This window comes from Saccopteryx leptura, chromosome 9 (genome assembly GCF_036850995.1).
Source record: "Saccopteryx leptura isolate mSacLep1 chromosome 9, mSacLep1_pri_phased_curated, whole genome shotgun sequence".
Classification (NCBI taxonomy): Eukaryota; Metazoa; Chordata; class Mammalia; order Chiroptera; family Emballonuridae; genus Saccopteryx; species Saccopteryx leptura.
This window is the reverse complement of record NC_089511.1, coordinates 19,311,509-19,326,462: the sequence shown is the minus strand read 5'-3', so window position 1 is coordinate 19,326,462 and position 14,954 is coordinate 19,311,509. Positions and strand designations below refer to the sequence as shown.

The 14,954-nt window shown below is 42.6% G+C and overlaps 1 protein-coding gene across 4 annotated transcripts in view; it reads right to left on the bottom strand.

Moving 5' to 3' along the window:
* Positions 1–14,954, bottom strand: part of TANGO6 (transport and golgi organization 6 homolog) — a 197,873-nt gene that overhangs the window by 85,484 nt on the left and 97,435 nt on the right. For 3 of the 4 annotated variants that reach the window (XM_066348127.1, XM_066348130.1, XM_066348128.1), the window contains exon 15: positions 3,291–3,431. The exons of the other annotated variant lie outside the window; for it this stretch is intronic. In XM_066348127.1, the coding sequence (XP_066204224.1) occupies positions 3,291–3,431 (141 nt within the window). The remainder of the gene's footprint in view (positions 1–3,290; positions 3,432–14,954) is intronic. 4 annotated transcript variants of the gene reach the window in all.

The following is a 14,954-nucleotide window of genomic DNA, read 5'->3' as shown; positions in this document are numbered from 1 at the left end:
TATAATGCTGCACCTTTAAACAAATTTGGTTGAGTAAGATACTTCCAAAGGTGATTTATTTTTGTCATTTTTTAACAACTCTTATAAGGTACTTGACAGCAAAATGTATTAATATTTAACTTCTTAAAACAAGACTTTTCCCCCATTGCAGTCAAGACAACAAAATAACAAAAAAGAGGACTTCCTTAGTCTATTCACTTTGAAAAACACAATTTTCAAAAGACACTTTTCTCTACCTGGCAACAGACATAGAAAGGGGTTCAAAAAGCACAATGTCACCCACAATTTTAGGAAGTGATCTGTCAGTATATAAGCAATTTAAAATATAAATAGCCTTTGACCCAGTAATCCCACTTTTTAAATTTGCACCTCTGAAAAAAATTGACATAAAGAAGGAAAAAGAAAAAGAATAAGGAGAAAAAAATAGTTATTCAGTCTGGGCTGCAACCTTTAATTCTGGCTAGATTAGTATTTTCAATTTATATTAATATTTATTAAATTGAACTAAAACAATCCTAACAGAGGCAGACTTGGCAAAAAGCATTTAATTTATCCTCTGAATTTTGCTGAAAAATTCTCCTTTTAAAAAATGTAAACTCTGGACAAGAGTGTGGTGGTTACCAGGGGTGGGGGGAGGGAGGACATAGGAGGGAGGGAGGGAGAGAGTTAGGGGGAGGGGGAGGGGCACAGAGAACTAGATAGAGGGTGACGGAGGACAATCTGACTATGGGCGAGGGGTATGCAACATAATTTAATGACAAGATAACCTAGACATGTTTTCTTTGAATATATGTACCCTGATTTATTAATGTCATCCCATTAACATTAATAAAAATTTATTTAAAAAAAAAATGTAAACTCTAACCCTGACCACGTAGCTCAACTGGTAAGAGCATTGTCCCAATACACCAAGGTTGTGGGTTTGATCCTGGCTCAGGGCACATACAAGAATCAACCAATGGGCCCTGGCCGGTTGGCTCAGCAGTAGAGCGTCGGCCTGGCGTGCGGGGGACCCGGGTTCGATTCCCGGCCAGGACACATAGGAGAAGCGCCCATTTGCTTCTCCACCCTCCTCCCCTCCTTCCTCTCTGTCTCTCTCTTCCCCTCCCGCAGCCAAGGCTCCATTGGAGCAAAGATGGCCTGGGCGCTGGGGATGGCTCCTTGGCCTCTGCCCCAGGCGCTAGAGTGGCTCTGGTCGCGGCAGAGCGACGCCCCGGAGGGGCAGAGCATCACCCCCTGGTGGGCAGAGCGTCGCCCCTGGTGGGCGTGCCGGGTGGATCCCGGTCGGGCGCATGCGGGAGTCTGTCTGACTGTCTCTCCCCGTTTCCAGCTTCAGAAAAATACAAAAAAAAAAAAAAAAAAAGAATCAACCAATGAATGCACAAATAAGTGGAACAACAAATCGATGTTTCTCCCTCTTAAAAAAATAAAAATATGTGAACTCTAACTTTTGTTTATTCCTGCTGACATCTATGAATGCCCCAAATTTCCAGATTGGTGTCCAATTATTAACATGTCCAACCCACCTTTTTACCTTATTTCAATCCTACGCTGTGCAGTGAGAATCTCTAAAAACTATTGTACAAAATCTATTTTTCAAAAATTTCCCTACTATGCTGTGATCGTGATGAGGACCTCATGTAGCACACTGTCACATTCAGCTGTAGGGTCTTGAGAAGAAAAAGGACAGACAAAACCATTTCCTCTGTGTTCCCACAATACCCTCCATAGGCGTGTCTGTCTCCTTAGAAGATGACTTGTGTATGAGTTGACCTCTCCTACTGAACTGTAAGCTCCCTGCAGGGAGACACTGACCTTTTTCATGCTCTTATTTCCAGCCTCTAGCACAGAACCCACCATTCAGCTATTCAAAAAACGTTTTTGAACTGAACTATATTGATACCACTACCCTCATGGTTAAAAAAAAAGTATATTCAAGATAAAAAGCCTCTGAGCATTAGGAAGAGCAATCAAATCACCAAGGAATTTATATGATATAGAACTTGAAAAAAGCAGAAAATTAAATTAGAATTCAGAGAATGCTTAGGTATTACTATGAGCAGAGGTAGAAAGTGTTTTTTGCCATCAAGGATTCAAATGACAGTCACATACAAATTAAAAAACAATTTCAAGGCCCTGGCCGGTTTGCTCAGTGGTAGAGCATCGGCCTGACGTGCAGGAGTCCCGGGTTCGATTCCCGACCAGGGCACACAGGAGAAGCGCCCATCTGCACCCCTCCCCCTCTCCTTCCTCTCTGTCTCTCTCTTCCCCTCCTGCAGCCAAGGCTCCATTGGAGCAAAGTTGGCCGGGGCGCTGAGGATGGCTTCATGGCCTCTGCCTCAGGCGCTAGAATGGCTCTGGTCACAACAGAGCAACGCCCCAGATGGGCAGAGCATCGCCCCCTGGTGGGCATGCCGGTGGATCCTGGTCGGGCGCATGCGGGAGTCTGTCTGACTGCCTCCCCGTTTCCAGCTTCGAAAAAATGCAAAAAAAAAAATTTCTTTATCTTTCTCTCTTTTTCTTTAGAATGAGAGATAAATATTATCAAATGATATAAAATATTCCCTGAATATAGGGGATAATTTTAAAATATACTTTAGTTCATATTATGGTCCATTAAATATAAAAGGAAGGCAAAAAAGGTGGGGGCAGGAGCCATATATAATCACTTCAAAGGTGGCCACAGGCTCTAATGAGGACACACTCCCATATTTAGCAGATATCAGAAAAGGCTAGCCACTAAAAAATTATGCTCATAAAATTGGTATAAAACAGATAAAATTAGTTACGTGCAGAAGCTTCCACATCCAAAAGGATTTGTAAATAAATACTTTACAGAAAGGAATGAATAACTTTCACACTGTCCAGTGGGATGGCAATCTGAATCGTAGCTGAGCCATGTCAAGGCCACCAGGATGACTGCACAGGTTGAGTATTGTACAACTCCAGGGCGTGCTGTTCATACAATTATGCCTCTTGGAGTTTTTACGGCTGTGAACATCCTGAATGTACATGGCAGTCCTGGATTAACTAACACATCTGAATGACATTAAAACAGAAATATAATGGCTCATACGAGCTCTAGAACAGAATCTAGCCAAGGGGTCTTATTGACATTTTGGGCCAGATCTCTCTTTATTGTAGGGGGCTGTCCTATGCATTGCAAGATGTTTAGGAGTGTCTGTGCCCTCACTCTGGTAGCATAACAAGCCTCCAGGTATACTGACTTTGGTTCCAAAGCCATACTGCTTCCCCACCCTGTTTCAGATGGTTGGAACAAGAAGACTCACCCAATGCCCGGACAATTCGCATCAGGACTTCCCCGACTTTCATTCTGGTCTCCGGTGTGTGCTTGTCTTTACTGCTATCATACTGAGCCAGCAGGCCAAGCAAGATTTTCTCAGGGTACACATCTGTGAGCAGGGCAACCCCTGGGGTTTGAAATAAAAAGAGAATTCATTACAGTTTAGGATCGAAAGGCAAATAAACCCAGACAGCCTGTCTTGGGATGAACACAGAGACATTTAAACCCAGCTCTTAATTTTCAGCAAGAGCTGCCCTTTATTTGGACTGACAACATAGTGAGTGGAAAGAACATGGGTCTGGGAGTTCAGACTCCTTGATTCTTCTAGTCCCAGCCCTCCATGTTCACTAACATCACTCCTAGCACTGACATTCTGTATCTATGAATTATCGACTCTTGAAGCAGAGGCTAGATGATTACAATAGTGGTAGGAATTCACACAACAGCAGGAGAAAACAGAATTAAATGCCTTCTAGGAATCCTGATTCTGAGACTTTAAGGTTCTACAACTGTCCCGCCAACACATCAGCCGAAGTACAGCAGTGATTCCTATCTCTGATGCAGTTCTCCGTTCCAGTATGAGTTCTCTCTATAAAACTGTAAACAGTATGAGCAGTTTCCACAAGAAAATATCTTCAGAGCATCTAGGCATGATCAGTAGTAGATATATACTTATGGCTGAGTTCCCTGATCAGAAGTAGGGAATATCCTGCTCTGGAGTCTCCTTCCCAGGACTTTCTGTTCCCTTCTCCGCCATGCCAGTACCTCCCGAGTATATAATCTGCAACAGTGTTCCCATTATCTGGGTCCAGCTCCATACCAAGCAAACTTTAGAGGGGTAGTGGGAAGAGGAGAGATACGACCTAAGACAGGACAAGAAATAAAGCCCCTGGTCTCAAAGACATAAATACTAATTCTACTACTGGGGTTGGGTGGGTGGGTGATGGGAAAGATTATATACTTCTAAAAAATAGTGAGGAAAAGAAAAAAAACAACAAAGAAAATATGAATTTCAAATATATCCAGGATGAGACTGTTTCTCACTACCTCAACCTCAACTTGCATGATGGTCCATCATCTGTGGCCTGGTTTTTTCTCAATGAACTCCTAATTGGTCTCCCTGCTTCTACCCAATTCCCTAAATGCAGCTGAAACTTTCTGGTTAAAACATAAATCAGGCCCTATCATTCTCCTGCCCAAATCCCACAATGGTTTCCCTTCTCCCCTGAATATGAGCAGCTCCCAATCCCCACCCTCCTCTGCTTTCTCTCTGACCTCATCTCTCACCACATCTGTCTTGCTCCTGTCGCCCAGCACCTCTGGACTCTGTGCTGTTCTCAGAGCACACCGACTGCTTTACCGCCCTCTGCTCAGGCTACTCCTCATCCTGGTAGCCTCACGCTTGTCGTCCCCCCCCCCCATCATGTCTCTGTTCAAATATCACATTTATCATACATAAAATAGCAGCCTCCTTCTCCCACCACTTTTTTCTAAGTTGATTTTAGAGAGAGAAGAATGGAGAAAAAGAGAGAAAAAAACATCAATTTGTTGTTCCGCTTATTTACACATTCATTGGTTGTTTCTTGTATGTGCCCTGACCGAGGATTGAACGCGCACAACCTTGGCATATCGAGACAATGCTTTAACCAACTGAGCTACCCGGCCAGGGCTCCTACCACTCTTTATCCCTCTAACCCTGCTTCATTTTTTTTCTCAACACTTAATATTACCTGACATGTTATATATTTGCTTATTTAGTGACTGCTCTCCTCCTTAGAATGTGAACTCCACAAAATCAAGGATTTTGTTTTATTCCCTGCTATAGTTTCGATGCCTAGATGAGTATCAGCACATAGCAGGTGTTCAATAACTATTTGTTTAAAAATGAATGAATGAATAAAAGGGCTCAAAGACAGTCTTGATATAAATTTTAGGAATTAAAAAAGAAAAGATGGGGTCTCAGGCCAGATGGTTCAGTTGGTTGGAGCGTCGTCCCGATACATAAAAGTTACCAGTTTGATCCCCAGTCAGGGCACATACAGGTACAGATAGATGTTTTCTGTCTCTCTCTCTCCCTTTCTCTCTCTCAAAAATCAATAAATTTTAAAAAAGCCCACATTTTTAAGAGAGAAGACTGGGGAGGAGTAATATAACTGTTTGAGATATCCATAGTTATTTTTTACCTGTGTATACCATTATCCTGTTTAAACTTGCCAATCTTGTAGGCAAAGTCTACATACTGTTTTCTATGTTATATGTTGTGATTCCATTCTCTTATAAATCAGATACACACAAAGGCAGAGCACCTGCAGAGGGCTGTACCTGTCTGCCCATCCTCGGTTCTGCCCTCCCCACCCATACCTTTTCATTGCTTCAGGAAAAGCCTGGGAAGTCTCTGCAAGTGACTAAGCACCGGTTCTCTTTATGTGGTCTCCAGTTTTATAAAAACAGAAGCTCTGCTTTTAAGGAAGTTTCAGGCTGTGGCTGAACATGAATTAAATAGCTTCCCTGCTGACAAAATGTGACCTTGCATTTGTAGTTAACTCTATTATGTAAAACAATGGATAACTTTTTGGAGGTCCAAGGTAGAACTAGAAACATCTTAGCATAAGAAAAAGGTCTGTAGCTTAAGAAAAGGATAAACGAATTATTTACTAAGGGAGAGAAAGGAAAAAGCTTCCAAGCTCTGAAAGAGCCCCAAAGGAAAAGTGAATTAGTAGTTGGTAACTGCTATCCTGGTAGACATTGTAGAGGTGATATATTACAAGGACTCATACATATTCTAGATCTGTTGCTATCATAACTACTTTTCCATCAGAAGTTCCCAAGTAAAAAACCTGGTAGATTCACTTCCTTTTGGGAATATCGATTGTGACTTTGAAATAAAAATCAGTGGGAAAATGGGATTTGCTTTATAAAACTCTGATCTCCATCTAGCTTTTCTAAAGCAAACCTATTATGAAAACCCCTCCTACTGTCCTTTATGCTTACTTTTTCTCATTAGTCTTTGGCAGAGAACAGCGTATGTACTTTTTAAAAAAATTTATTCATTTTAGAGAGGAGAGGGAGAGAAAGAGAGAGAGAGAAAGAGAGAGAGAGAGAGAGAGAGAGAGAGAAAGAGAGAGAGAGAGAGAGAGAAGGAGGGGAGGAGCAGTAAGCATCAACTCCCATATGTGCCTTGACTGGGCAAGCCCAGGGTTTCAAACTGGCGAGACCTCAGCATTCCAGGTCAATGCTTTATCCACTGCGCTACCATAGGTCAGGCAGTTTATGTACTTCTATGAGCACATTATCCTTCTATATATTTCAAAATGAGCTCTTGATGTCCTCTCTGTGGCAGGCAATTCTGGTTGCACACAGCATCTACTCTCTTTCTGGTAATAGCACCTGGTGTTCTTTTGGTAAGTATCCCTTCTCCTCTGCTCTCAGCCTATGCGATTTGAGTGGAGCTGATGTCCTACCTTCTCTCCCCCCACATGTGAACTCATATCCTAGTCTGGCCAGTTAGGATATTCCATCCCATCCCCACGACAATGACTGGTTCAGGAATGGGCAATGTGGTTCAATCCTGGAGCCCACATTGGAACTCCTGAAAAAGATAAGTTCTTTACACTTTTCTTTCCTGTTGAAGTTATTAACCTGAAGCTGCCAGTGACCACCAGGTGGAGAAAGCCTACCCAAAAATGATGCCAACACAGAGGAGGGTCAAACCAAGAGAAGGGAGTTGAAAAGGAAGAGCCCTGATGGCATGCTGGGAGCCCCTGGATCCACTCTACTTCCACCCAGTAGACTCTGTGGACACATAAGCCAGTAAATACCCTTTACATGTACGCCAGTTAGTTTGTTTTTTTTCAACCAAAGTTATCCTAATGCAGCCTTCTTCAGATATTTTTTTAATTTCAGATTTATTTATTTTTTTTGGTATTTTTCTGAAGTTGGAAACGGGGAGGCAGTCAGACAGACTCCCGCATGTGCCCTACCAGGATCCACCCGGCACGCCCACCAGAGGGCGATGCTCTGTTGCAACCAGAGCCATTCTAGCGCCTGAGGCAGAGGCCACAGAGCCATCCTCAGCGCCTGGGCCAACTTTGCTCCAATGGAACCTTGGCTGTGGGAGGGGAAGAGAGAGACAGAGAGGAAGGAGAGGGGGAGGGGTGGAGAAGCAGATGGGCGCCTCTCCTGTGTGCCCTGGCCAGGAATCAAACCCAGGACTCCTGCACGCCAGGCAGACGCTCTACCACTGAGCCAACCGGCCAGGGCCTTAATTTCAGATGTTTAAAAACCTTTCCTATAATGCCAAATGTTTAATTCCACCAGGGAGCTTTAAATTCTCCCAATCTTCATAAAAAGGTTGCCAATAGCAAAGTACAGTTTCCTTGCTTCCCACAGTCCCATGTTAGCAACTGTTTCTCTTCCTGCCGACTGCTCCATAGAATGCTGCCAAATGGCCCTCTGTTTGAGTTTGACTTCTAGGACACAGTTGACACCTATGAGTTTATAAACCCATAGAGGACAAGGGCAGTTCCAGCATTAGTATGACACCAAGCAGTGAAGATGATCACAGAGTATGGTTAAGACTGTATAACAATTTAAAGGGATGAGATTTTATGTGGCTGTTTTTGTTTATTTGAAACGTTTTCTGAATTTTGACAACTCAGGAAACACGGCCATAACCTTCCTATGAACCTTGGCCCCTCACAGTTGATAAATCCTTTGTAATTTGAAAATGAGGTAATTTCTGGGTTAGCACAGGCTTCAAGGAAACATGACACATCAACCCCTTTGGCAATAAAAAGCAAATGATTGTGTGGGAGATAGGTGCTCCGGCTCCATCCCGGAAAAATGACTCTGCATTTCAAGATGTGGAATCACAGATAAGATATGTGGAAGGGAAAGGTAAAACAGACAAACAATAATTTTATGTTTTGGGATAAAGCATGAGATAGAGACAAATTAACTTTAAAATATTATAAAAAGTACTTTATATAACAAAACAGAGATGATCAACTTTATAAAATAATTGTTTTTTTTATCCCAAGGGCTTTCATTACAAAGCCAGAAATGTATTCTGTTCAAAATAGTGCTGACTTCAAGATGATCCCTCAGCATGCTGCTCAGTGATTTTGCAGACTTTCAGCAGTGACAGTGTAGGTGTAGCCTCACCTTACACAGAGCGCCTGCACTGTGGGAAAGACAGCCTAATCCTAAACGTCTCTGCGGACTGGTTCTACCCCAGAAGCCTGCTAAGCCATCCCCCCTTCAGCACTAACCTGCCGCATTCCCCTAGGCAGATAACTATCTACCTCCCGAAATCCCACATCAACCTGAAAACTACCTACTTGAAACTCTCGGGTATTTCTGCTGAAAAACTAAGAAACACAAAACCCCACAAGGCCCTGGCCGGTTGGCTCAGTGGTAGAGCGTCGGCCTGGCGTGCAGGAGTCCCGGGTTCGATTCTTGGCCAGGGCACACAGGAGAGGCGCCCATCTGCTTCTCCCCCCCTCCTCCCCTCCTTCCTCTCTGTCTCTCTCTTCCCCTCCCACAGCCAAGGCTCCACTGGAGCAAAAGATGGCCCGGGCGCTGGGGATGGCTCCTTGGCCTCTGCCCCAGGCGCTAGAGTGGCTCTGGTCGTGACAGAGCGACGCCCAGGATGGGCAGAGCATCGTCCCCTGGTGGGCATGCCAGGTGGATCCTGGTCGGGCACATGCGGGAGTCTATCTGACTGCCTCCCCGTTTCCAGCTTCAGAAAAATACAAAAAAATAAAAATAAATAAATATTTTTTGAGAACTGATATAGAATAAATTCTAAGATCTATATTGTTAAGTGAAAAGCAAGGTACATAACAATTTGTAGGCCCTGGCCGGTTGGCTCAGCAGTAGAGCGTCGGCCTGGCGTGCGGGGGACCCGGGTTCGATTCCCGGCCAGGGCACATAGGAGAAGCGCCCATTTGCTTCTCCACCCCCCCCCTCCTTCCTCTCTGTCTCTCTCTTCCCCTCCCGCAGCCAAGGCTCCATTGGAGCAAAGATGGCCCGGGCGCTGGGGATGGCTCCTTGGCCTCTACCCCAGGCGCTAGAGTGGCTCTGGTTGCAGCAGAGCGACGCCCCGGAGGGGCAGAGCATCGCCCCCTGGTGGGCAGAGTGTGGCCCCTGGTGGGCGTGCCGGGTGGATCCCGGTGGGCGCATGCGGGAGTCTGTCTGACTGTCTCTCCCCGTTTCCAGCTTCAGAAAAATACAAAAAAAAAAGAGAAAAAAAACCCAAACAATTTGTATAAAATTCAACAATCTGTGTAATAGGAAAATACATTCAAAATAGTCCTGAAAAGATACACAATAAACTAATGATATTAGTTGCTTTGGAGAAAGAAAATGAGGTGTTTAGGGGATTGATATGAGAGAAAATACTTTTTATTCTCTACCTTTTTGTACCTTGTGAATTTTGAACCATGTATTTATTTACCTATTCAACATAAACAAGTATTTTAAAAATCTGTGATGATACATGGTCTTTTAAAATAGAAAAAACTCTTTTAGAGGTGAAAATGTAGAAAGAATTTGCACTCAAATTGTACAAATGTTTGTGGCAGAATGATCACAAACATTTGTATTCTCTTGCTCCTGAAACCTCATTAAAGTGACAACTAAGGAGTAAAAAGGGCATAAACCCACAAAGAAGGATAAAGAGAATGAGATAGGTGTCAAAGGCTCAAGTCTGAGTAAAGAAAACAGGGTGGAAAAAATGATACATATTTAACAGAGCTGTTGGATCATATGGAAAGAATTAGCAATAATTACATAGAAAACTAAGCAAATATATATAAAAAAACTGAACTGGGCTCAGCAATAAATAATATTCATCTAGTCAGCAGCAAATGCTGCCCAATGATGCAGCCAAAACTGTGATGGGGAAAAGGCAGAGGAGAAGGGGTATCAGTGGGCATATGCAGGAACGCGTGTGCATGTTATGTGCATGTGTGTGTGTGTACGCACTAAATCCTCACCTAACATTCAGCAAATGAGTAGATAACAACCAAAATTCTTTAAATCAAGAGAGATCTTTATAAGCATTTTCTTTATAAATGCAGAGGCAATTGCTAGACAAAAAAAATCTATGGCCCTGGCCGGTTGGCTAAGTGGTAGACCGTCAGCCTGGCGTGCAGAAGTCCCGGGTTCAATTCCCGGCCAGGTCACACAGGAGAAGTGCCCATCTGCTTCTCCACCCTTTCCCCCTCTCCTTCTTCTCTGTCTCTCTCTTCCCCTCCCGCAGCCGAGGCTCCATTGGAGCAAAGATAGCCCAGGCACTGGGGATGGCTCCTTGGCCTCTGCCCCAGGCGCTAGAGTGGCTCTGGTCGCAACGGAGCGACGCCCCGGAGGGGCAGAGCATCGCCCCCTGGTAGGCAGAGCTTCCGCCCCTGGTGGGCGTGCCAGGTGGATCCCGGTGAGGCGCATGCGGGAGTCTGTCTGACTGTCTCTCCCCGTTTCCAGCTTCGGAAAAATACAAAAAAAAAAAAAAAAAAAATCTAGTACTTAAAAGGGGTAGGCGGGGGAATGGTTATCTCTGGAGACTGGAACTATGAGGGCTAAGAAGCAGGGCAGGGGATAAACTTTTTGACTCTTTACAAACCGTTTGAAGTAAATTTATAAAAGTAAGTTCTCTGGAGAAACTAAGAAGATGATAACATGTATATTAAGCTGTGGAGGAAGTGCTAGAGTGAAAGAACAATGATAGTTAAGAGAAGATATCAGGCACAGGAAATTTTCCTTCTGATTACATAAAGATAATCTCCAGTCTGGGACTGTCCTCTCTTGCAGCTCTATGACACAAAGATAACAAAAGCAGACCCTGAAGAGAGGGAAAATACTACCAGTTAGTACATTACTTCAGTTGCTTCATTTCAGACCTCTCGTTATGGTGGAAACTACCGGTAACAATAACTTCAGCTCTAAGAATCCAGGAAGTTGCACAAAGTGGGGAAGTTGGTTGTTAAATCAAGGAAGTATGGGAAGCGCAACTGAATAGCCGGGCTGTCTTTGTAATTTGAGTAAATTATAATATCTAGCATTCCAATTTGATATTAAGTTTCTCTGAAGCTCCAAAGTTGTGATAAGTGTGGACAAGCCCCAACCAATTCATAAAGATTCAACATGAGTGAGTGTTACTCAGGCCTGATGATAAAAATAGGGCTAGGCTAATAAGCCGCGAAGGCTAACAGCTAAAAATTTGTGAGAACTTTACCTAGTGTCTATCTCTTCAAATCAGGATCTAAATAATACATTCAAACACTATATAATGCCAATATATTTTCTTAAACTGTTTTCTAATTCCCATTTTGAAGGGGAAAAAGTAAAACTGAGTGAATAATCTATATTTACTGACAGTTTCCTGTATTTGCTGGAGACACTTGGAACACGAAACATTATTATAATAAATAAAAACCTAATAGCAAAGACAGTAAAAATTCCTAACGTTTGAGTGTTTTCAATATGCCAAGCAAAGTCATAAGCAACTTACATGTAATTATCCATGTAATGCTTTCAAACAATCCTTTAGAGTAGGTACTACTATTATTCCTAATTTTAATGAGGAAGAGGCTGAGGAACAGAGGGGTAAAAATATTGCCCAAGCCTGATTGGTGGTAGCGGAGTAGACAGAGTGTCAACCAGGGATGCTGAAGTCCCGCGTTTGAAACCCCGAGGTTGCTGGCTTGAGCGCGGGCTCACCAGCTTGAGCATGAGATCACAGATATGACCTCACAGTCGCTGGCTTGAGCACAAAGGCCGCTGGCTTGAGTGAGGGGTCACTGGCTCAGCTGGAGGCTCCCCCCCCTCGCGCGCATCAAGGCATGTATGAGAAGCAATCAATGAACAACTAAAGTTATACAACTATGAGTTGATGCTTCTCATTTCTCTCCCTTCCTGTCTGTCTCTCTCTTGATAGAAAAAAAAGAAACAAAGAAAAAAAGTCACAAGGCACAAAAAAAAAAAAAAAAAAAAAATCACAAGGCTCCAGCTCAAATGAAGCCCTTGGATTTAAAAAAAGAAAGAAAGAAAGAAAAAAAATATATATATATATATATTTCCCAAGAACACAGAGCTAGCACACGGCAGAGCAGAATTGCAAGCATGCACTCTGCTATCCCAGGGTTCACCTGGCAGTTCTGCCTAAGAGAAATAATTGCTGGAATAATACTAGCTTCCTAAATCCTAATTCCAAAGATATAAACCTTACATTTTCAAGTATATGATGTCAGCCTCACTCCACAAAAGTCACTTTTTGTTGGACTCCGAGATCAGAGGAAGGAAAGACACTTTGCACACTGCTTCTACATGAACAGGCAGAACCCTCTACTGGGTCCATTTGGGCTTCACAGGGGCTGCTTTGCTCCCAGTTGATATTTTTATATAGCACGTGGAAAGGGAGGTGGTAATATTCATGAAATTCATAGACGACTCTAACTTGAGATGCTGCCATTAGTGATGACAGAGCAGCCATACAAAAGGAAATCCAAAACTTGGGTTTTAATGAATTCCAGTTTTTAACCAGTGATTCTGAAACACATCCACTCCACATCTTTACTGTCTACTATTAAGGCCCCTACACCTCTTAATTCTACTGACCTCCCCAAATGAATAAAATAAATCCAAAACAGCACTGTAAAGCTTAGAGTCCACCTTGGCAGGGCTGTCTCTATCAAATAACTGGACAATAGAGAGGAAGGAATAAGAGAACAGAGCTGAGAAAAATTGAGCCTCAAGAATGCTACGATGATCAAGGGTTCTATTTTATGCACAGACATATGAACAAAGCTGCTCTAATACTGACTGAAGGCAAAGTGAGAAAGGAAGGAAAGGAAAACAGCAATTACCACTGCTTTGAGAATAATCACTGCCCTACACTTTAGAGAAACTTACATGTCAGCTGACCATGATTGACAAATAAGCAGAATGACATTCATTTCATTCTCTTTATGTAGCTTTCAAAAAGTGAAAAAGCACGTTAGCATTCTCTTTGCTTTCAAAAGAAATATTTACTAGTAAAAAGAAAATAGAAGCTTCTGATATTCCAGAAAACAATAAGTGGTTCTCTTTTAGATCATCTAGGTAAGAAAACAAAACCTTTTTCAGCAACTAAAGACTCCAAGATGGGTGGTCCCGGTGGAAGGAGTACCACCTGAACTTTGGACTCATTTTTTTCTAAGTTTCTGCTGGCATTTCACCTCAAGCCTGTGCAAGGAGAAACTGCACAATCAGCAAAGCTGACTGATACGTCAGGTTCTCACTAGTTTTGAGAGAGACAAAACCTCCCAGGGGAGTTGTCACCTGGCTTGGAGCTCTAACAAGACAGGGCTAATCTTTCACATTCGCTGATGTCTCAGGGCCAGGAGACTTGCTCTGTGCTCTGGGCACCAGTGATACAGTCAAGATATAAATTCTTCTGAAATTCTCCATATTTTCCTCAGTGAATCCTAGCTGATTGTCCTGATGAGATAATTAGACAAGTCTTTGTGATAGGCACTAAGGACAGGCTTAGAAAATGTGATTGTGAAATCAGCACCATGCCTTGTGGGACTTAAACTGTAGTTTCATATGGAAACCAGGCAAAGATAATAAATTTCCCTCAAAGAGCCCATTCTCCCCAATAAATGCACATGCACACTAAACACTCTGCCTACAACTTCCGGAAGCAACCAGACCTAGTCACAGACTCCCTAAGGTCCCTGAGAAAGAGCTATTTTCAGCTAAGCTATCTCATCATTACTGGAAATAAAAGACAGAAATGTATTTTCTTCCAAATCCTGTCTAGTTTGAGTTTAAGACTTACTGTTTTACTTCACCTGACAAATGTGGTAGATAATGAGGTTTCTCTGTATTAGTAACAGTCAGCATATCAGATTTTCCCTTTAAAAATTGTCATTCCAAACAAGCATCTTCACTCCCAAGATTTTCCTTTACTGCTGTGTCACTGAGTTTAACTTGCAATTACTTTTACATTTGCACATATTTGACCCACTGACCTAACTGATTCTCTCAACAACCTAGTAAGTGTTCCATGTCATAGCTTCTAATATACGCTGATGAACAATCAAACACACTGTGTCACTAGAGAATCACAGTGAAGAGCAGAGTAGGTTGGCTCTATGAGCTGTCATTTCCCTCATATGTCCTTACTATGACTTAGCACCTGAATAGACACGTCTGGATGAAATTTTGCTGCTAATTTAACCAGTTGGCTGCAAGACAAGAAATAATAGAAATGTTTAATTTTATCTAATTAGTATTCCCTGACTTAATAATTTTACAAATGCAATCAAACTAAACACAGGAAAGGTATTGGTACAGCCTGGTTTCTAAGCAACCATTTCATTAAGAAAAGCTCCACTTGGGAAAAACATCTGTTTGTCAGAAAGGTTTCCGCTGTCATCACATAAATGCCTGGTGAAAATGCCATGGTCACCCTGTGATTAAGTAATCCCCAGTTGTTAAAAGGTCAACAGGGGGTACTACAACGGAGGGAGCCATCTGTTTCCATCTGTGCTAGTCCCTGAAACTTGTTATCATGAAATGATTCACTTTCCTAAGCAGCCACATAATTTTAAAAACATTATCTTCTGATTATAAAAACAAGAAGTGTCTATATTAGAAAATGTGACAA